Source organism: Eubalaena glacialis, chromosome 1, assembly GCF_028564815.1.
Source record: "Eubalaena glacialis isolate mEubGla1 chromosome 1, mEubGla1.1.hap2.+ XY, whole genome shotgun sequence".
Lineage (NCBI taxonomy): Eukaryota > Metazoa > Chordata > Mammalia > Artiodactyla > Balaenidae > Eubalaena > Eubalaena glacialis.
The window spans coordinates 212,415,352-212,439,395 of record NC_083716.1 but is presented as its reverse complement, the minus strand read 5'-3'; the positions used below and the strand labels follow the sequence as shown (position 1 = coordinate 212,439,395).

The window sequence follows — 24,044 nt, the reverse complement described above, 5'->3', positions numbered from 1 at the left end:
ATTTTGAGAACCTCTGGCATCTTAACACAAATTTAAAACCCCGTATTTCCCCACCTAAACAATTCCCCTTATTATTTGATCACCTTGGAAATGATGATAAAATCAAAGATAACCACTTATGTTTTAGAATTTTTTTAAAAGTATCCATTTAGTATATGTTAACTGATGAGGAAGATAATGAGAACAGTTTAAAGAGTAAACAGAACAAAAATTCTGCTCACCTTGTCCTCCTAAAATTCCTGTTGATTTCACAACCATCTCAAGCTTTTTGTCCCATGTAAATGTTCGGATATAATCTGTTGCAGGGGGCGAGATTAGCAGTAAAGGTTCTCTTAATAAATATAAGCAGATGACAACCGCAATTACCATTACTATTACTTCTACAATAGTTATTAAGTGCTGGCAATACTGCAGGTGCAGACAATATGCCAGGGACTGTCCTAAGGGTTTTTACCATATTAATTCATTTAATCCTCATAACAACCTCATAGGGCTTCATCTTCAAGTGACTTTTGAATACAGATATTTTTGGTAAAAATAATGAAAATGGAAATGAGGAACCTGAATAAAAGGTACCAGAATAGAAAAACTATTATTTTTAAAATTTCAAATGAAAGTTTGTGAAATTATTCAATAAGCTATTACTAGACCAGATAGTCTTCAAATTTTACTCTGGCTTCAATCATGAACTATACATAAGGCATGCTCATCAACTTACCTATAATTCCAACTACCAGCTCATTGCTGGTATCATCTCGCCCAACCAGCAAAGAATAATCTATAATGAGGTGGCTAGAAAGGAACTGGGAGTCGCTACGGATTGAGGCTCTCAGCACAGCTTTGGAATGAGAACGGATATACAGAGGGTTGTCTCGAACCATCTTTAAGAGATTTTCATCCAGCAGGACTACATCACAACTCTCTTTCCCGGTATCGGTTTTTACGTTTCGATTCCTAAGTGAACCCTTCAAATCAAAAACCTAGCAGAAAGAAAACTCTCTGTCATTTATGTGTGAGTTGTTACAAATGGTTAATTAAATTAAAAAGGCAGAAAGCTTCCTTGTAGGCACTACTGTTATAAACACTTTAAAATTTAATTTTAAAACCTAATAACTTATGTAACATAAGTCACTAAATGCATACATTGTAATTGTACAATACATAAAACACATGGTCATGTAATTGTATCATATGAAATTAATAGCTAGGTACTCATTTATTGAAATATTTCAGAAATATACTGACCCATTTAATCAACTCTAAGAAACATTAACAAGTAACTCCAAAAATATACTGTTGAATCATAAAGCAGTTTAAAAAACAGATGCAAACATTCAGAGGAAACTTTAAGTATCGATACCAAAACTGTGCAATTACTTAGGACAATGTAGAAGCAACAGCATATCTCTAGGAATTTCTGGGCATTAGGAAAAGCAACGCACTCAAAGGTCAGAGACTTGGGTACTAGACCAGTGCGACCTGAAGTGTTATTCGACAGACCACTGCTAGACAGGCTTTCCTGGCTCATGATGACAGAGAGGCTAGTGCCAGAATGTAAATCAATTACGTCATTAAACCCACAATTTAGTTCAGCAGATGCTTTTTCCATAGCAAGACATTCTCGATGAAGAAAGCAGTGTATTAAATTACATTCTATTGATTAGTACAAGCTCTCATCTCACCACGGACTGGAAACAGTTCAAGGACCAGCACAGTGAAGAGTACTGTTCTAGAATCTAGACCAACCTGAGTTCTAGGCATAGCTGTGTGACTCTGATAAAGTATCCAATGTCTCTGAGCCTCAGTTTCTTCATCTTTAAAACTGTTATGTTGCATCTGCCTTCTTTTTCTATAATTCTGTGTTTCTAGGATACTGGATATGTTAAATTTTAGGACCAGTCCACAATATTCCTCTTTATTCTTTCCTACAGGGTTCAATAACTCAAAAGTTAAATTTTGCCTAGTAATCAAAGTTTAATATTTACTATCAAATATCATGTTACTCTCTGATTCATTATGTTCAGGAACCAGAAATACAAAGGGTAAATGCTAGCTAAATGCTTTGCATAGTCCAGTATCCTTACCTGTGCCATCTTTCTCCCATAGAAAAGATTTTCCATGACAAGGAGATCTAGCTTCTTCTCAGTGTTGTTCTGGGAATTCTTATAACCAATTCTGTAAACTCCAAGAATCTTGGCCAATGCAGTGGGCTTCTAATCAAGAAAAAAGTAAACTCTTATCAAAAAGGGTTATTTATGAATATTATGCTTAGTGAAATAAGTCAGTGAAAGATAAATACTGTATGATATCACTTATATGTGGAATCTAAAAGTAATACAAATGAATGTACACGCAAAACAGAAACAGACTTAGATATAGAAAACAAGCTTGTGGTTATTACCAAAAGGGAAAGGGAATGGGGGAGGGACAAATTTTTTGTATGAGATTAATAAACTACTCTGTATCAAACAGATAAGCAATAAGAATATATTATATACACAGGGAATTATAGCCATTATCTTGTAACAACTTACAATGAAGTATAATCTGCAAAAATACCAAATCACTATGCTGTACACTTGAAACTAATACAATATTGTAAATCAACTATACTTCAATTTTTCAAAAGGATTATTTATAATTTAATACCAATATCTGGATTATTCATGTATTACCCAAACATGATTTTCTATTAATATGATCAGTCAGAGGACCTTAAAAACAAACTCAAACCTTTGAATCTATGAAGCAAGTAAAGCAGCAATGCCAATAAAATTATTAGATCTTTAACATTCTCCCAAGGGGTAATCGTTCTCAATTTCTCAAACTCACAAATTTTATTATGACATAATTTCTCCAATAATAGGCAATAAACCCATAAATGGAAAAAAAATGCTATGTGACTCTTTCATATTCACGGAAGGGTCACTGCTTCATGACAAGTGGGTAATCTATATCTCTCTCTATATATATGTAGGAAAAAGAGTTTGAAATCCCTGCATTCTACCACACCTCAATAGCATAGCAGAGATCTAGTCATGTTCTGTTCACATATTACCATGGAGAAAACCGCCATTAGGACTCTCAGGATGTGAAAAAGCCCAGTAAACTTACAGATCAAGGTTTGGGTTTCTACCTTTTGTTGAACGGCATTTGTAATATAATTGAAGTAGTGTGGTGCAAAGTCAAGGAAAGACTGGACTTCCAGACGAGGCATTTGCTTCAAAATGAATCTATCATCTAAAAGGCAAAAATTTCATGTTTATTCAATTGCAATATTTACTGAGGTAATCTAAAATAAATCATTCTAAAAATCCCAAATGATTTGTTTGCTTCACATTTTTAAGGGATATTTTCTGACACCACTGAGAAGATTTTGATCAGAACACAGCTCTCAAGTAATTGAAGGTTTGGAAGGGCTTCTGAGGATTTACATAGTCAAGAAACCTCTACTTTCGACAGTACCACACCTAAAGTCATCGCTAAATGATCTATTTCTTTTTAGCTACCAAGTAAAATGTTATAAATTCCTTTGTTAACAATCCAATAAGTGACAGTTATGAAAGTTCTTATCTAGCACATCTTTCCTGATGCATTTTCTCAAATAATTTTGCTTTCAGTGAGTATGGAAAATGGAATGGGAAATAAAAATGGTCACGATCTTCTGCAAAACTTTGTAGGTTAAGAACTTGGCCTTCTGGTTTTCAGGTCAAATGTTTCTATTTTTATCTTTCTCTCATGAGCTCTGAGGTACCTTTTGAGTCTTCTAGAAGTTCTCTGTTATTATTTACATTTGGAAAACTCAGGACTAGAAAGAATTTAGTAAGGATTTGATCAATATTTGTCTCTCATTACACACCATGCATCATATGTTCTTTTAAATATGCTTCTTTCATCCTCTCAAGCATAAAAAGAAAAACATGTTTGCAAAAAGGCAGTATCATATTACCTCAGTTCAAGGGATTCATAAATTATCCGAGGGAAAAAGATGGATACCGCTTAATTAGTAAATGATTAAAAAGACTTACCTTCAGTTGCGTAAAAGGCAGCTCCTGATTTGCCTCCTCGGGCCTGCCACGGAGAAGAGTGAGAAAGGGAACGAATGAAATCTTCTTCGCTGCTGCCCAGAATCACTTCTCGCATCTTATGAAACTCTCCCGCATAGTAGAGCCGACAGTAAAACTTGGCGTTGGCATCGGAAAATTCTATAAACAGAAGTGTTTTTTTAAAAAAAAGCTCTTCTGGATCAGAAATACCTTTTCCTTTTCCTTCTTGCTCACTCCCCACCCCCACCAAATGCAATCATTTAAGTTTCTCCATGATAGCATTTTTCACATTAAGTCTACTACATCCCTGTTTATCACAATTCAGTTAAAGTTATCTTCAGGAAGGATTAAAGAGCATTTTATGACCACCCTTCATATTTCTAGAAAAATCAAACAGAAAATAAGACCCATTTCTAATTTTATGCTGGTTACTGTATTTTCATCATTGTACTTTTACATCTTAAATTTTTCTATAGTGTTATAATTCTGGATAATAAATTTTTGGCACTCACATGTACACACACAATTCTAGATGCCTTATTAAGGCTCTGTGGCTCTAGATTACACAAAAAGTAATTATTTAAACATCAGACATTGCATTAAATTATAATTTATAAATTAAATTATAATTTTAATTAAATTTATAAATTTCCTCCTAAATTAAATAATGTATATTTTATAAACTAAATTTAGACTAAACAAATGTTCATCAGTACACAGACTTAATATTCATTTCAAGGAGTAGAATATTTATCTAGTGAGAAGCTGGAAGCTTCAAATAATGGAGTTTGCTCAATTATAGTCCTGGTCCCCAAACCAAAGGTATTTATCTCATACTTACGGAGCTCCACATGAGGATTTGTGAGTTGTTTCTTCTGTGTATCTCCTCCATCTACTTCATCTAAAAGATTTAACATCATTAGTAAAGCCAAAGTTTTAGATAGTTATCAGGTCATTTTGTCTCTTCTTTTTCCCCTGATATAACACTAAAAACAAGTCAATTCATGTTATCCTAGTCAAGTCACTCTCAAGCAAGCATCATGTATACAATTAACTGTGTAAATTACAATAAAAATCTATGTACCTTTTGAAAGATCAATTTTTAGATTAAAAATCAGAGAATTCAGATTGAAGAATAATTTTTCTTATAGTTAAGTAATCTCTACGATAGCAATAAAATAACTCAGCTCTAACATCACGACTTTCTGTGTGGCTTCTTTACCAGAGTTTATGACCAGTTTTCCCTGTGTATGGAATAATGCTTCCCCAATAGTCTGAGATGCTTTCTTTATCATATACTAAGATATATGTACAATATAGAAAATATACTAGTGTCTACTTCAGAGCTATTTTTTTAATTTACTGATTTGTCTGGCAAACCTACTGCCAGATCCACTCTAATTATTGTAGAGTTGTAATACATTTTAATATCTAGAAGAACAAGTCATCCACTAAGTTTCACATTTCAAAATTATTTTTTTCAAAGCACCAATGCCTTCCAAGGATCACAGCCCAATAGCAGCCTATAGAATACTTAACGCATATCTTAATTACTGATGAAAACTTATCATGCAGTTCCTATTTTTTAAACTAATAATTCATGATCTAACCCAGGGGTTGCCAAACTATTCCTGTAAAGGACCAGATGGTAAGTATTTTACTCAGTTGCAACTACTCAACTTGCCGATATAATGCGAAAACAGCCAGACAGTAAGTACACGAAAGGGTGTGCCTGTGTTCCAACACAACTTTATTTACAAAGACAGGTCAGCATAGTTTGCCAACTCCTGGTCTAACAACCCTGTATTCAAACACAATCAGGTAGATATATTTTTTAAATATCCAAATGAAGGTGGGTATCAACAGCTTCCACCTTACAGAGACTGGAAAAGAAACGTCCGAGGGGGTAGTGGGATGAAAACATTTGAATATATACTGTGAGCTACATAGTGAGACAGATATTTTACATGTATAATGTCACTTAGTCCTCAGTAAACCTTAGTCCTCAGTAAACCCAGTAAACCTTGGAAGACACTGCTTTTCCAGTTTATGAGTACAGAAAGTAAGGATTTCTGATTCCACCACACAGTAAGTGATAGCAATGACATCTGAAACCAGTTGGATTCTCCAAGCGCCATGCTTTTCCCATTCTACCCCCACCAAGGTGTGAGAAGAGAGGGAATGCCCTGGTCTCAGCAATAGAAGCATCTACTTCAAGCTACAAGGAACATAACCAACTAAAATAAGTAAATCGAAACCTAGAATAAGCATATTTGGTCTCCTTTAACACACCTTGAGGCTCAATGCCTTGATTCTCCGTTCCCTCCTTGCCCGTCTGCCCAACCTGGTAGTAAGCACTATCTGCTCCACGTAAGGTCTCTCTCTTCTGGGAAGAGAGATCAGGGCTTTTCCCTGCTGTCCCTCGGAAGAAGGACAACATTCCAGAAGCCTTTTTGGCTAAAAATAAGAGGTAACATATTAAGTACAGGTCACTGCAGGTAGAAAAATAAAAATTTTCAACTCATTCCTTTGTTAGCAGTAACCATTATATGAGAGTAATAAATATGAGTAACACTGATAGTTTTATTTGCACAGATTATTATTCCACATGTTTTATGGGATCTTTAGGGGGCAGTCAAGTACTCTTATCATCAGAAACATAAAAGAAGAGCAATGTTCAGACAGCTATATATCAAAATGTGAGAAATTATATAGAAGGCCTTTTAAAAATATCTTTCCAAGGCTGTCAGAATATCTTAAGCAACAAGATTAAGTTACGGCTGGGTTCTTACAGTATCGCAGTATAGTTAATTAAACTAATACAAAACAGTATTCCCAGCTACAATGCGTCAAAGTTAAAGGTTTTTATATCATCTGTCTTCCTACATTTCAACATAGCAAAATATACAGTTTTAGTTTTAGCATTTTTCAAAAATAAGTAGTACAGGATGACCAAAAATATCACTAAAGCTTGCTCTATACTTTTATTCTTAGTTTTGAGCTTCATCATATCACTAATACATATGATCCTAATCTTGTACATTTACCATTAACAAAACCCACATCAAATGTCGATCATGAAGTGCTTACGTAGGGCAGCAGACACCATTATGGACTCCTTAATATCCAATCCCACCTTGTTCCTTGCTAACAGAACTCCAATTTTGTTTGAGGCAGCAATGTGTAGAGTCCCAGGAAATGAATCATGGTTTATTTAAGCCAACCAGGACAATGCTGCTTACCACTTTCTCAGTCTCCTTTGCAGGAAAGGGTGGCCATGAGACTCACTTCTAACCAATGAGATTGAAGGCGGAAGGGAATTTCCCAAGAAAAGAGAACAGTTGCAGCTTGTACCTCCCTTCCTTCTGCCTCAAGTGCAGAGGTTAAGTGGGACATTTTTGACCATGAGTAAAACTTAAGAGAATCAAAGAGAAACTACCCTTATGTTGTCATGACAATGCTGAGTAGCTGAACCAATGCTAGCAACTGTCTACCTGCAGTTGCTATCTTAGAAAAATAAACTGTCATTCAAGACCCAATAGTCACTTGAGTTTTCTGCTACTTGTAGTGAATATTCCTAACTGACAAAGTCAAAGAGATCCAAGTTCAAATCCCAGCTCCCCATTACTTGTGTAACCTTCAGCAAATTGCATTATCTAAGTCTTAACTTACTTTCTGAAAAATGGAGATATGTCAAATAACTCTTATGGGGTTATTATGGGAATTAACGGAGACAATACATGAAAAGTTCTTTTCACAATGCCAACAATGCTGCAAAAACAAACAAGCAAAAACTGCTGTTATATTTCTTCAGTTATATGCTTTAAACTGAAAGCTCTAACCAGGAAGGCAGATTCTGCTTCTTTTTGCATAGACCTATGAGTTTCTAGGACTTTCAAATTCAATAAACTTAAGGTAAGAATCAAAGAAAAGTGAAATATGTACAAAAGAAGATATACAAAAAATTTTACATCCATACTGTATTTCAAAGACCAGAAGTAATATATCCTTGCCAGATGGCATTTCTTATTTAATGTGTTTTCTTCTTCAAACCACAATTACAAATAAAACTAGGAATTACTTCTCTATTTGTAATCTTACTTGGTTGTGGTTCTACTTCTGCTGTACGGTTTGTCTGTCCTCCACTGATCTCAGGTAATCTAATAGGGCTGCTACTCTTTGGTCTGCTGTCCAAAGTACTAAAATGAAAAACAAAAGAAAAGTTGGTTTTATATGATTCAGACACAAAATAGCAAGTACTCTAATTCCTGTATTAATCTACCCCCCACCTAACCCCACCCACAATATCAGAAATCTGATTCATAATTTATATAAACACAGGTTAGCATGGAAGAAAAAGGCTTGAAATGTCTACTGGGCTTAAGAAAAAGCAAAATGTAAAGCTATAAAAGCGTATGGAAAAATATATGAAAGTATAGGCTCTTATAATACTTTTCACAAGTCTATCAGAGCTATATTAGCATCCATAAGTCCAACAATTATGACAATTTCTGTCTCAAATGTCTAAAATACTGAACACACTTAAAAGAACTGGTTTGGTGGGGGGCTGTTTTATTTTTTAACTGTTAAGATCTTTAATTATTATGGAAAATTCATAAATACTTTAAATTACAAAATCAAGCAGTAGTTTACTAATTTCAAAGTTACTATTTTTTAAATGAAAACAATAAAGAGAACTTAAAATGTTAAAAGTTTAAATCTGCAATACACAATGAACTTCTATGACAAATTATCAGAAAACTGTATCCTAAGAGACTTCTTAAGGTCCTTTGCTATACCTCAATTTTGTTCTATCAACTATTGGCTAAAGGATGAGTGCCACTGACTGTATTCTAGAAACTTTTATATTGACAATAAGCTAAAATAAAATTGGAGTAGGAGCACCTAGAAAATGATGACGTAGCTCAATGAAAATAGATTTTACTCAATAGCAAATCACCTGTTTGTTGGAAGCCCTTCTTCAGCACTGTTCCGCAGAGTCACTTTGGACAATTCCTCTAAGGCATTCCGGTATTCTTTACAACTTAGGGTAGAAATAGGTTGAAAAATGTTAAACATTATGGTCTTCTTTTAAAGTAAATCTATGCTTTAGAATAAGCTTTGCATTGTAGAAACACAATCACTGTAAGCATCCATAATTAAACAAACACGAGTTAACTAACAAAAGTTATCAAGTACAAGCTTCATGAAGAAGGTCAATGTCTTCACAAAAAAATAATACAAAATACGACCCGACACACCAACCAGGCTCAATATCCTAAACTATGATTGTCAAGGCCTCCACACTAACATTTAGATCAAATGCCTTCAGGGGTTGAACAGCTAACTGAAAAGCATGAAACTTCACCATTTAGTATAACAGAGAGGAAAGGAACTTAGAGTACTTTTCAACTTAAAGGTACTGAACTTTAAGAAAAAGCATATTTTTTTAGTTTGCATTGGCCAAAAGAATCCAACTCTTGGACTAGCAGTCTGGAAGGCCTGATTTAGATAAATCAGATGTTAGGGAACAACGGAAGCATCTTAGCATGTATTATTTTTCCAAAACATTAGAAAAAGGTGACCTCAACTAGAAAACTTGCTTCCTCATAGTACAAAATATATGTTTTTCTTGGTTGACTTTCTTGCCTTTCTTATCTATTAATGTAGTATGTCTAACCAATAAAAGGAGAAGCAAATACTATCTTCACAAACGTCAAAAGGCAAAGATAAAAAATTTATCATATGGAATCTTCTAAAGGAAAAAAATTCCTCATTATCCAAATAGTAACTCTAAACTACATAAATGCTGAAGCCTATAAATCTATCTTGTTTACCACTGTATACCCAGTACCTAGTATACCACACATTGCAGACATTCAAATATTTGTTGATAAATGGACAACTTGTAACCAATATTAAAAATAAAATTTTAATTTCAATGTCTTCCAAGAGGAAAAAAAATGTTTATTAACCATCTTAGATTCTACTTAAACTAGGTTCTACCACTGCCAAGATACCATTAAGATTAAAAAGCTTTGTTCTTTTAGACATGATATATAAATATTTTTAATGAGGGGTCCTTCTTTAAGACACATGATAACTGTGGGCATGTAAATGGGTTAAGGCATAGGAACAGCATTACTCTAAGTAAGGAAACTTTACCTGCTATGTGTGGGAAGCAGGAAGGAAATGAATGAAGAATACAAAAAAGACATTCAGATGATATAAGGCAGGTATGTTCCAAGTATTATGCCAATAAATAAAGCAAAGGAAAGGATACAATGGATACATATTATAATACAGAGAATGGTTAAAGGATATAAGGATTAGTAAATAACTTGCCTAGTTAATTTAATTATTAGAAGCTTAAGAATCATCCTGTTATTATTTGGGTAAAGAGTACATTATCAGATACAAAAAGAATAAGCTGTCACACCCAAAGAATATATTCCTTTACTTATATTTAATATTTTACATTTACTTATATTTTGCTCTACTCTATGTAACAGAACTCAAAATACAGCAATTAATAAATACACATAAAATATAAAGATATAACCATAGGTGAAAAGGCCCCATGAATAATACCTGAGAGCAAAAGCAATGATGGAGCTGGGCTCCTTCTCACAGACTGCAATGGGCACTCGTTCATGTTCATACATTAAGTAGTGTTTATCTGGATCACTGTTCAAAATTTTTAAATACATAAATCAGAACAAAATTAGCAGAAAATCACACATACAAACCATTAGCACTATTACAAGTAAATCTCAGGACAATTTTAAGTTAACTAAATAATGTACAATTACAAGAATATAATTAAGCCAAAATGTATGCAGAACTTGAACAAACAGCCAAGGAAAATACATCAACAGAAAGTTTTTGAAGACAACTGAAAATTATCAGAATTGTTTTTCAAATCAGAGGGTTCTGGAATCATCACTCCAAACAAAGCTTTCCACACTGGCAGTGTAGAAAGCCAGCCTATGTTTTTCCCCACTCTGAGTGAGTCCAGTACAAACAAGATCACACGAAAACTTGTATAGCCATTGCAATTCATCATCACTATTAAAAAAGCATCACGTCCCAGTAAACTACTGGGTCAGTAATATCCTCATATACAATCAGCAATATGTTTTTATGATTATGAGATCAACAGATGTAGCAGTATATCTTAATAATATATATATATATAAGCAATTCTTTTCAGAATCAGTACTCTTAAGCATTAAGTAATATTAGTTAATGCTTTTTTATCCACTCATTTACTATATAATGATTACATGTTCTACAAATTATATTATACCAAAAGACATCTCTTTTACTATGATGAAGTATAATTTTGGATTGAGAAATACATATATACAGTTAAATAAACATATTTAAATATGTAGAGAGTATATCTATAGAGAGATTTTTTAAATGAAGTAAAAATAAAACCACCCAACAGCCACTGGCTTTTATAATACTTACAAAGGAAACGGAATAGGGTTATAGCTGTTTCCTGGAAGCAAATTTGCAAAGATGGCTTTCATGGTTGATTTTTCCTTCACCTGGCTGTCTGCGGATCCCAGCAAATGTCCATCAAATACATCTAGAATGAAAAATATTCTATTTATACGTTAATATTCAGAAAGAGTAAAAGAAAGTATAAAGCGTCAACTATATTTCATTTCCTTTTTGGAACACAGACATGTGCACACCATAATTACCAATTATGGTGTAAAATTTTTGATCTAGGAATAATGACTATCAAACAGGAAGCAATAGTGAAGCATACATAGCACTGACCCCAAGTGGCTCATTTTTTTTTTTACACTTCAACATGTTTGAAGTTGAGATCATCCTGCAACCGATGGCCTCTTACCGTCACAGGGCCAGGCGGCAGCCATGGCATAATTACTGGCCGAGCATGCGTGAACTCAGTCACAGCTGTTCCTGTTGCCACTTCAACTCAGTTATGCACACTGTGGCTATTACATCTGAGTTTAACTGCAATTTAAAAGTTATTTTTAAAGTTTACGCTACAATTAAGTAGTTGGTGCTTAAACAGAAAGCAAGGAAAGCAAGAAAAAAGGTATACATTTGTTATTAGTGAAACAAATATTTGTTGTTAGATAAATGGCTGCAATTTCTCTTTCTTTCTTACAAGGCAAAAATCATGTGCTTTAATGAGACTTAAGAAAGTAATATCCCCAGAAAGTAGATGAAGCTGAATAACATTTTGTTACTGAGATATTTACATGTCAAGCAGTGCAACTGAAGAAGGGATATGGTAAAAAGCTGTATCTAAAAGAGCCCTTTCAATAGTAAAAACTTTAAATCCTAAGGGCTAAGAAAGCATTGTGTCACAGCACTTAGCGTGTTTGTCTCTATTGGATGAAGTGCAGTAAAAGTGACTTGACCTGTACCTTCGGAACTGCTGGCGGTATCAAGTTCTGGAGGCCCTCCCACGGCCTGCTCAGGCACGCCTTCGGGAGGAGTGGGCAGCTGGAGGTGGGGGGAATTGGTGGAGCTCTGACTGGACAGGGTAGCTAAGAAGCGGTCCTCTAAAGAAAAACAGAGTGCAAATGAGTCACTTTAAAACATTATGTCCATTTCTATCTAACAGCAATGTTTCTAAAATGCCAACTCCTATTTCTACTTCATAAACCAAAGAATTTTAGCTTCTTAAAAGTTATGTAGGCCATTTCAGTGCATATTTTAGAAATGGATACAAAAATCCAGACAGGTTATATGACTTGACGCCAATCAGATCTTAGTGACAGCACTGTGACTGGCAACCAATTCCGGCTCCTATGCCATATTCTTTGCACTAGACCATAATGCCTACCTAAATATTAGTTCATTCAATTAAATAGAGAATGCAATTATGACACTACTGGGGGGAAAAAATCACATGCTTATTCTCAGGGGGGAAATTCACTTATGATAGAAAAATGCCAAGAATTCTGAGTTGAGCTCTTGTTCTACAAAGATAGTCTAAGTAAATTTCCCTACCAATTTTCTAGGAAAGCACCTAGAAAAGTTATTCTATGAAATACTGAGGAAAAATTAAGTCTGGAAAAGATTTTAGTGATATAAAAATATAAATTAAACTTTATAAGATTTTTTTCCATGAAACCTGGCAGTTGACTTTATAACAGTCAAGACAGAAATTCAGTTTCCTTTTGTCTTTTTGTTCTTTTCCTAAAAGCAGTCTTCTCTATTTATCATGTACTTCTATATCCTAACTTATCTTATGCAATGTACTTTATGATAATCTTAAACTTAGAGTGCTACAAACGTTTTACAGGAAGGAAAAAAAAGTCTATGTCCAATTGCATCAGAAAAAAATTCTCAATATTTAGTAGTTAAAAACAACTTATAGACTAAGAAATGTCTTAAATTCAATGACAGGTGATCACCAGACTCAAGGACCAACCTTTTTCCCCATTTTGAAGTCCTGGAGAAGCATTCCGTGGAGATGCATCCATTGCACTTATCTGTAGAGAACAAAATACTCTGTTCTTAAGGAAACATTAAATTTAAAAATTTTAATTTTTAAAAAAATTTTTTTAACCCAGTGAATCTTAACCATTTTGGCCTCAAGACCCTTTCAACCTCTTAAGAATTATTAAGACAGTCAGATAGCTTTTGTTTATGTGGGTTATATCTTCCAATTTTTCCTTATTAGAAAATTGAAACTGAAAAAGTTATAGAACATGCATTTATTAATGCATTTAAAAATAACAATAATAAACCCATTACATATTAACATAAAAAACATATTTTAATTTAAAAGATTTTTTTAAAAAAATTGTTAAGAGTTTAAGGCATTGTTTTATACTTCTACAAATACTTTAATGCCTACCTTAATAGAAGACAGTTAAATTCCTCTCTGACTTCTGCATTTAACCTGTTGAGCTATATTATTATGATTGAAGTATATAAAGAAAATCTAGCCTCACACAGATATACAGTTGAAAAAGGGAAGGCTTCCCTGGTGGCGCAGTGGTTAAGAATCCTCCTGCCAATGCAGGGGACACGGGTTCGATCCCTGGTCCGGGAAGATCCCAGATGCTGTGGAGCAACTAAGCCCATGAGCCACAACTACTGAGCCCGTGTGCCACAACTACTGAAGCCCGCGCACCCAAAGCCCATGCTCCGCAACAGGAGAGGCCACAGCAATGAGAAGCCCGTGCACCACAGCAAAGAGTAGCCCCTGCTCGCCACAACTAGAGAAAGCCTGTGCGCAGCAACGACGACCCAACACAGCCGTAAATTAATTAATTAATTAATTAATTAATTAATTAAAAAAGAAAAAGAGAAACCTTGTGGAGCCCTTGAAAAGGGTCTTGGACCCCCAGGATCCTTGAACCATACACTTTGAGAATACTGTTCTAAACAGTGGCTCACAGACCCATTAAAGCATCTAGGAACTACTTATGATTATCCATTAAGCCTAGTAATCTTTGATTACCCAATGGACTTTCGCAAGTCCCATTATCCATAGATAAGATACATTTTAAATGACTATCAGCCCTGTGTACAATTTCATTACAAAGTCATTTCTTAGATTGCTACTTAAAATGTTCTTTGATTTGTTCACCATACCAGAGAGACCTCCCTGGGCACCCTATATAAAATAACTCACCATCACCTACTCCCCTAGCAATACTCTCCATTTCTCTTAATTTTTTCTTCATAGCCTTGTTTCCATTTGTTTTTTAAATGTTTATTGGTTCATCTGTTTATTGTCAGTCTCATTAGACAAACGCTCCATAGGGACAATAACTATGGCCTTCATTCACAAACGTGAATTCCTTGCACTCAGAACAGTGCCTAAAAGCACTCAAGAACTATTTATCAAATGAATGAATACAAAGGCAGTGCTACAGATTGTCAAATCAACTTTCCATCTTTCAGAAAGATAAATGATTATCTACTGACTGATTTTGTATTTTAAATTCTATGTCTCAATATTATAATTAGAGGTCTTACACCACTAGCTTCACTGTTTCATCAGTAGGCAAACGGAAAGGCCACTAGCAGTTTGTGATAGCCGTTAATTGTCCTAAACTACTTGGCAAATACTAATAAATCATCTTCAGTAATTCTTATTCTTACTCTCACCTAAACTTTAAGGAAAAGTGATTCCTACACAGTTATTTATGAGACAAAAAGGAAGAATTCAGTTACACAGTGTTACTACTAAATAACACAAAGATCCAAGGCACTTGAACCCATCATTCCATGAAAATACTCTGCTACAGATACTACACACTTGTACAAAAAGATATTCTCTCAAAAGCCCTCATGATAACAGAATATTAAGCCCTTATAATATACTGACATTAACTCATCTGTTCATGGTTAGCATGGTAAGCAGAATTCTGTGATGGCCCCCAGGAGCTCCGCCCTCTGGCATACACACACACACAGTTATTCAACCAAACATTAATCCAGATACTGTTGTGAAGGGATTTTACCATGTATGTAAGGTCCCAAATCAGTTAACCTTAAACTACGGAGATTAACCAGGTAGGCCTGACCTAATCACATGTGCCCTTTAAATCTGTGTCCAGAGGTCAGACACAGCAGAAGAAATCAGAGATTTGAAACATGAAAAGGATTCAATCCACTGCTGTAGGCTTTGAAGATGAACAGAGCCACATGTAAGGAATCAGGCAGCCTCTAGGAGTTGAGAATCGTCTCTAGTCAACTGCCAGCAACAAATGGGGGACCTCAGTCCTATAACCACTAGGAATTGAACTCTGCCAACAACCTAGATGAGCCTGGAAGAAGATCCTGAGCCTCAGGTAACAGCCCTGGCCAAAACCTTCATCTCAGTTCTGTGAGCAGAGAACCCAGCCACACTGTGCCAGAGTCCTGGCACACTGTGAGATAATAAATTTATGTTTTAGGTCACTAAGTTTGGGGTAATGTGCTGTGCAGCAAGAGAAAACTAATACAGTTAGGAAAGGTTAATTAAATCAACATGTAGAACTAACCTGGTGCAGACCCCTTAAGAAAAGCTTCTCACTTAAGCACAGAGATAAGAACACCCAAAACTCATAGTAAAGTAAATTAGGACTCTATTATACACTCAGCACATCCACACCTTCTCCTTTATAGCACTTACTGCCTCTGTGATACTATCCTCAGTGATGCCAGTAGACAGTAGCTTTTGATAAATGTTTCCAATAAATGAATTATAATGTATTTTATTTCAGGCTAAGATAAAAAAAATTAATCCAGGTCACACCACCAAGAAAGCTCATAACTTCAAAATTAAAAACTCCTACTATTATTAATAAAGTATATATTAAGCTACCACTTTATTTTTTTTTGGCTGCGTTGGGTCTTCGCTGCTGCACGTGGCTTTTCTAGTTGCGACGAGCGGGGGCTACTCTTCGTTGTGGTGCGCGGGCTTCTCACTGTGTTGGCTTCTCTTGTTGTGGAGCATGGGCTCTAGGTGCACAGGCTTCAGTAGCTGTGGCTCGCGGGCTCTAGGGCACAGGCTCAGTAATTGTGGCACACGGGCTTAGTTGCTCCGTGGCATGTGGGATCTTCCCAGACCAGGGATCGAACCCGTGTCCCCTGCGTTGGCAGGTGGATTCTTAACCACTGCACCACCAGGGAAGTCCTTAAACTACCACTTCTAAGTGTCATAAGAGAAATTAATTATATCTATACCAATATATATAGGCCCAAAGACAAAACTACATTTCATTACCTTGCTTTCTTCCCCTTGCCTCAGTCTTCCAGGACTTGGAGGAACTGAAGGCCGCTTTCTACCCTTCTCTTGCTGGAAAAGGTCCTGCAACCTATAGTTAATGAAAAAAAGGAAAAGAGAAAAGAAGAATATGATTTTCCTTCTAATATCCTGAATAATGTTTACACATATTCTCCTTATAACTTTGAAACCACAAGAATTAGATTTTCCTATTTCGAATGTAATAGATTTTAAAACTGTACATAACTAAGACTAAATTTTTGTTTTCTTTCTAATCAATTAATCACTTGTTACTGATATGACTATAGTTATAAAAGAACAGCAAGTTATAATGAGACAATACAACATAACGTAAAAAATACGGGTGTTAAAGACCAACAGACCTGGGCTCAAAGCCGAGCTCTGACAATTAACAGCTATATAACTTGGGCAAATCCCTTAGTCTCGTAGAGCCCCAGTTTCCTCTGTAAAATGGAATCAGTATATATACATTGCAGGACTCAAAATCAAATAAAAGAGTGCATGTCCATCTACTGCCTGACTTAGTGCCTAGCATGATCCAAGTGCTCAATAAATAAATGCTATAATAATCTAACTGAACTTTTCAATAAGCATTAAAGGGAAAGATTTCCCCAAATAAATATTTAAATAAAGGTACAAGATACACAAAATAATAGAGTTGAAAGTCACGGCCTAAAACCCAATAATCACTCCATGACATACTAATACAGACAAATTAGATTCAGTAAGCACACACACTGTATTTGAAACAGCAATGAAGGCTATTCTCATCTTTGTTTTTTTTATCTTCACAACCTACACTTTAAAGGATGAAAGAGGTGGAGGGTGGTAGTGGCAATAAAAATAAAGCTCCTACAACTTGAGAGTAAAAGGAAACATCCAAATTAATAAGGACATTTACATCAAAAACATGATAGCAGAGCAAATTTTGCAATAATATAAAGGAAACAGCAGACTGCAAAGTCACACCTGTTATTCCAAGCCTGCAGCACTTCGCAGAGGCTTTGTTTCTTGGCAATGAGTGACTCGAAGACCGACTGCAGTTGCTGAGGGGTCTCCACAGAGGAAGACAGGAGCCGTGCTTGCATCTTCTCAGTCCAGCTCTTGAACTCGCTTTCTTCCATCTACGAGGAACAGAAAGCACTCCAGCAATCTGAGACACACCCCAAAAGGAACCTCTAACAAGTTCACAGCTAACATTTGGGTTTCTGTCAGAAAAATGAATTACCTCTTTTTGTGCAAAGATATCTTCCATTTTCTCCTCTCTTGTTTTGCTAAATGTATCAGTTTTCAAAGATGCGAGTCTTTCATCCACAGCAAGATATACCTGTGAAACTCTAACAATATAAACATAAACAATATTAAACACTTTAGAAAAGTCAGAATCAAATTGTCTAATCTCACACAAGTAGAAAAAAGATGTACACACAAAACTTTAACTAGGTCTTATCTAATTAAGAATCACATTCAATTTTGCAGAACAAAAGAGGACGTATATCAAAATTTTAACAGTTGTTATGCCTGAGAGCGTTTGACTTCCTTGTTAATACTTTTATGAACTGTCTACACTTTTCCTTTTTTACATCAGGCATATATAACATACAATTAGAAAAATAGGTTATTTTTGTTTTCAAAGAAAGCTAAATGAACAAACATGATATTTAAAATAGTTTAGATTTCAGGCAGTACTAAACAAAAACAGATGATCAAAGAAAATAAAACTTACTTTTGAAAGAAGTCCTTCAGATCCTGAAGAAGGGACACTTTTAGTGGGACCTGACGTTTAATGAATATTTTGGGAAGTGGAACACACACTTCAAGAAGCCGAATGGGAGAATAACTGAGAGGAAAAAATACAAGTAACAGTAGAAAAGTGAAAAATATTTTAATATTTTGAGTAGAGGTATATCATTGACAGCCAACTAAGTCCTATGAGGTGCAAGAGATCATAAAGTTTCTATGAAATGGCATTTTTAAAACAATCAAAAATATTGAAGGCAACTTTCAGCCATTACAAATATCTTCCCCAGTTTTAAAAAGATTTTGTTTTATTTTTCCCTTGCATTGTGATGTCATCATTTATCCCCCGAGGCCATTCTCATGTGCTTTAAAAACAAATGACTGGGATATAAACCTCCATGAATGAGGAGAGGGACTCCTTCCTACAATTAGCTTAGACACAGGTGTTCACTACCTTCTCAGTTCCCAAGGATTCTTTGTGAGTTTCCTTTCCACCTGAAGTTCATGATGTCTAGTAAATGCTATATCCCACCTAGGCCCTAGGTTCATGGTTAACAGCTCTTGCTTAAAAAAGGAAATAGGGTTCAATTACAAGTATTTCCTATTTGTGCCTATTATGTGTCAGATGCTGTTTTAGGTGCTGAGATACAGCATGGAGTAAGGGCCAAAATTCTTGCTCTCGTGATTCAGGAATAATAAGACTTGGGCGATAAACAAAAACAAATACTTAAAACATATCTTACGCCAGATAGTAGGTGCTACAGGGCAAAATAAAGCAGGAAAGGGAAGCAAGGAGTGCCAGGGGTGAGAGGGAGTCAGGGCAGGTGAAATCTGAACAAAGACCTACAGGAAATAAGGAAAAGTAGGCAGATATCTGGGAGCAGGCAGCTCAGAGACAGAAGAGCAAGTGCAGGGCTCCCAGGTAGGAGCCTACCTGACATAGCTGAGGTCCAGCCAGGAGGCCAGTGAGGCTGAAGTACGGTGAGCGAGGCGGGAGTAGTAGGGGGTGAGAAGCCAGAGCGTGTAGGGGCTCACAGGCCCGTAAATGGACTCTGGCCTTCACTCAGGGTGAAACAGACACCCACTGGAGGCTCTAGAGCACATGAGTGGCCTGAGTTGATTTTCATATAACAGGACCACTCTGACTGCTGTGTTGAGAACAGGCTGCGGCGGGTAAGGCCAAAAGGAAACTGATTGAGGTTAGTGCAATAATCTAGTAAAAGACAACAGAGGTTCAGTCCAGAGTGGTAGTGGTGAAGGTGGTGAGACATGTTCTGGGTATATTCTGAAGGCAGAGCCTGAAGGCTTTCTCAAATCATTTAAAAACAAGTGTAAATACCCATTCTTTGAACTAGTGATTTTAGCTCTATCCGGAATATCCGATTACCCTTATGCTAAGTAATGTCTTAGCAAAAATTCTGATAAGCTCTCAGATGGAAAAACAATGGTTAAGAGTAATACCTGCAGTAGCAAGAATCATGGATCATGACTTCCTAGCTCTATTTGTCAGCTATAAGCTCTCTAAGTTAGGGTGATAATAATACATATTTCTTAAAGGATTAAATAAAATAATAACACTGAAAGCTCTTCACAGAGTATGGCCCTCTGCCTTTGCAAGAGTGGGAATGGGGAACAACACACACCAAAAATTAATTCAATCTAGTAATACTGGAAATGTTACAAAGCCTTCCAGGGAGTATGTGATTGTGACAAGGTCGCTCAGACTTCTTACCTGAAAGATGCCACCATCTGGTTATAGGAGAAATACTGGTGATAATCATGGTGGATGGAGTGACCACACGGCTCAGCATTGGCTCTACGGGTGTACTGGTGCCCATAAAACCTAAGTTCAAGGTATTTTGCAAATGACATGGACCAGGACTCATTGGAAAGAGCAACAACTGGTGTTACCTGAAATTCAGCATAAATTGTTATCTAATCACATATCGAGAATCTCTTTTTTAAAAAACAATGTATTTTCTTCTCTAGTACAAATCTAGTATATTCTGACTGCAGAAAACTAGAAGAAGAAAAAAATGCTTTGAGGTGGGTGGAGTTAGGGATGGCTGGGGAAAACTGTCTTGCCAGTAATCCCACTACCACCATCAATATGCTAGTATGTTTGCTTTCTTTCTATACATGAATACATATATGCTTAGCTGGGATGTTTATAAATAAAAACTGTTCCCTATAATTAGCTTCATAACCTTTTTTTATTAGCAATATATCATATTTTCCCACATAGAATATTCTTGTACAATTTAATGTTTAATGGCTGCAAAGTATCCCATAATATGGAATTATTTAACCAATCTCTATTGATGTGCATTTAAGACATTACAAGTTTTTCATTATTTTGATGAACGTCCCTGTTTGTGTGTGTGTGTGTATATATATATATATATATATATATATATACTTATAAATATCCATAATTATTATTTCCTTGGAATAAATTAATGAAGCTGGAAATTGGTAGGTCAAAGGGCATGAACATTTATATGGTCTTTGATACTTTCTGCCACATTGTGTAAACCAGTACACCTGTTTCGGGAGACAATCTCCAACAGTATCTGAGAATATCAATTTCCCTACTTTCTTACCAATCTCAGGAATTATAAATCTTTGAAATGTAACTTCTTTAAAAAATAAATAAATAAAAACACATTCCACTTATTTTATTTATTTATATTTATTTATACTTCTTTGATTATTACTAATGAGTAAAATGTATTTGCACATGTCTACTGGCCATTTGTATTAAATTGCTTTGTCACACCCTTTGCCCATTTTTCTATTATCATGGCTTACAGAAATTTAATAGTAAGTATACTAATATTTGGTCATATATATTATAACTTTTTTGGACACCTAAAAGTTTTCATTTCTGTGTAACAAAAACTGTTTACCTTTTCCTTTCTAACATAACCCCAAAGGCAGAAGTTTTTGTTTTAAAATAAAGTGCATACACCAAACATGCAAGATATAAAGATCGAATTTAAGTTATTCATTTAGTTCACTGGTCAATCTACAGAAGTTCACATATTCTACAACAAAATATTGCCAGCTGTCTAACAGCAACTAAAGGCCTAGAAGAACAAGTATAAAAAGACCAATCATTGCAAGAAATGATCTCATGGCTCTATGTTCCTACCGAAGAAGGAACTACCTTTGACTTTGCCCTCCTCAACCTCTGATACTGAAATAGGTTGCACTATTATTTTATCTGGAATTCCCATATGTGCTTCCAAACATACACTCCAAAATAAGCCAATTAAGATAACAATGAAGTTAAATTTGGCATATGCTCACTGTAAACAATTTGAATAAAAAGTATATATTAAAAACATAATATTGGCACCAAATATTCCCTCCAGAGTTAGAAAAACACACAGAAGAAATAAAACACATGGTTCTTTCCTCAAGAATGTATATGAAAACCAGCAGAGATCAATTAAACATGGTCTCTCATCTGTATGTCTTAAGATAGAAATGTTGACATAGACTTAAACTTACACAAACATTCTAGCATACTGTAATCACTGTAAGTCTGTCTCCCCGCCTAGAGGACAGGAGCCTTACCTTGTTCTTCCTTCATTCCTAGGGCCTAGCACAGTATCTGGCACCTAGGTGGTGCTCAATAAGCATTTACTGAATGAATAAACAAACATAATGGAGAACTGTCAAGATAAAATCTCCACCTATTTTACTGGACATGGTACCTATGTTTTATATAATGACTGATAAATCCTAAAATGGAATCTTTAGGAAACAAACATTAAAGGGAACATACAGCACTAGAAGGTAAAATAAATAAGAGCCCAAAGACAAATACTAAATCCAAAAAAATAGAGGCCACCCTCCCCCCCAAAAAAGAACTATATAAATATAGAAATAAAAGATACTATGTGATGTATTACAGCAACAGGGTACACTTACCTGTTTGCAGATTCTGCACCAGGAATAGGTGAGAATTGTATGCTGATATCCAGGTACTGGAGAATCCAGCTCCTTCAGGATTATCTGCACACAGCCTTGGCCATGGACAAAGCGTCGAATGTGATGCACCATGGGGGTATCACAGAACATGCTAGGACACTGATAGGAAGGCCTTTGACAAAAAGAAAGTCCTCACATTAACCACGAAACCGAGGAGCAGTGTATAGTGAATCCTGGCTAATCAGGACCACTGTAGAGAAAGTGCAGCATCCTCTCAAGAGTAAGGATGACTGGTGGATGATCTGCTCGGGGTAGCACTCATCCTGCTCAGAGCCTGCAGCTGAACATCCTGCCTTCAACCACATCACACTGACAGGTTCCACTTGTTAAGCACCTTCTATTTGCCAAGTATTTCTAAAACATCATCTCATTTTACCTATTAAAACTCCTGACATTTGTGGAGTTTGTTAATACCTATAAAGGGGGCTGGTAAAGATTAAACTACTTGCTCTTTGTCATATTAAGTGGCAGGTGATAGCTCTAAGACTTAACTGAGGTCCTTAGCTTCTCTTGCCTCTCATTTGAATCACTGTGAAAACAGACATTCTAAAAAAAGTCTGTGGGATTGAGGGCAATTAGATGGGCAAAGATCTGAGGAATGAACTGGAGAAGACATGCCGGGTTGAATATGAAAGGATTACTTCTCTGTATAGTAAACCCTGGCATGTGGCATGAACAGGAAGGTCACACAACAGTGCTCCAACTCATGTTTATATTTAGGTTGAAATTCTAGGCATCAAAAAAGCATAAATGGAACATAAGGAGAAAATTGGTTCTTACCGGAAACAGTATCTCTCTAAAAATATTCCTAATGTAAGATCATTTTTTCCATAAAATTCCATTGTTACAATCCTAAAAGAAAAGATTTCTTAGAAACATATCATATGAATTACCACCCAGCAAAAGATATTTCATGAGACTCCAAACTGATACCTGTTAGATCTGCTTATAATACAGTATTAAAACAGGTACTACTCTTTTGTTGTTACGGAACAGGTTTTACCTCATCTGATAGACCAGGTTTGTACTAGCCACACTACAGCATCGTATCCATTCCCAGTCCATTAGTATCCTATGAAACTATTTAATCAGGATGCACAAACTGTAATATTAAATGAGTAAAACTGATCTGAGTTAGGAAGCAGTAAAAGTTTCCCTTACAAAGCCTTAAGCCCGGTCAATATAAAATGGGACTCCTGCCTCTGCTCTCTAGTCCACCCCATTGCTGAGCACGAAGAGCAGCAGCTCATATTCCTCCAGGAAAGGCACTTCTTAACTTTATACCCAACTTATAAATGCCCACAAATAAGAGAGTTCAGCTATACATACCTGTCGAAACCCACATCTTATATCAAGCCTTGACCTAAACTCCCAGAGAAAATTCCCATGGGCTCACCCAGCCCCAAGTCAGACTGCTAGAGCTCTACTGATGCTGGAAGAATCCCTGATCTCACTGGTAGAAATAAGGGTTTCTGGTGTCCAAAATTAAAATAAGGAACACATTTTGTCATGGAAAG

The 24,044-nt window shown here is 35.7% G+C and overlaps 1 protein-coding gene across 5 annotated transcripts in view; it reads right to left on the bottom strand.

Annotated features, from left to right (window-relative positions):
• Positions 1-24,044, bottom strand: part of PIKFYVE (phosphoinositide kinase, FYVE-type zinc finger containing) — a 74,686-nt gene that overhangs the window by 969 nt on the left and 49,673 nt on the right. For 4 of the 5 annotated variants that reach the window (XM_061186930.1, XM_061186912.1, XM_061186936.1 and 1 more), the window contains 20 exons: positions 23,308-23,379; positions 22,468-22,639; positions 20,261-20,439; positions 18,515-18,628; positions 18,017-18,125; positions 17,758-17,912; positions 16,768-16,858; positions 13,474-13,534; positions 12,461-12,598; positions 11,523-11,643; positions 10,638-10,733; positions 9,007-9,090; positions 8,148-8,245; positions 6,339-6,503; positions 4,888-4,947; positions 4,029-4,205; positions 3,137-3,240; positions 2,085-2,213; positions 719-980; positions 222-296 (listed from right to left, as the gene is read on the bottom strand). In XM_061186930.1, coding sequence (XP_061042913.1) covers positions 222-296; positions 719-980; positions 2,085-2,213; positions 3,137-3,240; positions 4,029-4,205; positions 4,888-4,947; positions 6,339-6,503; positions 8,148-8,245; positions 9,007-9,090; positions 10,638-10,733; positions 11,523-11,643; positions 12,461-12,598; positions 13,474-13,534; positions 16,768-16,858; positions 17,758-17,912; positions 18,017-18,125; positions 18,515-18,628; positions 20,261-20,439; positions 22,468-22,639; positions 23,308-23,379 — 2,462 coding nt within the window. The remainder of the gene's footprint in view (positions 1-221; positions 297-718; positions 981-2,084; positions 2,214-3,136; positions 3,241-4,028; positions 4,206-4,887; positions 4,948-6,338; positions 6,504-8,147; positions 8,246-9,006; positions 9,091-10,637; positions 10,734-11,522; positions 11,644-12,460; positions 12,599-13,473; positions 13,535-16,767; positions 16,859-17,757; positions 17,913-18,016; positions 18,126-18,514; positions 18,629-20,260; positions 20,440-22,467; positions 22,640-23,307; positions 23,380-24,044) is intronic. The other variant, XM_061186944.1, reaches the window with a different exon arrangement.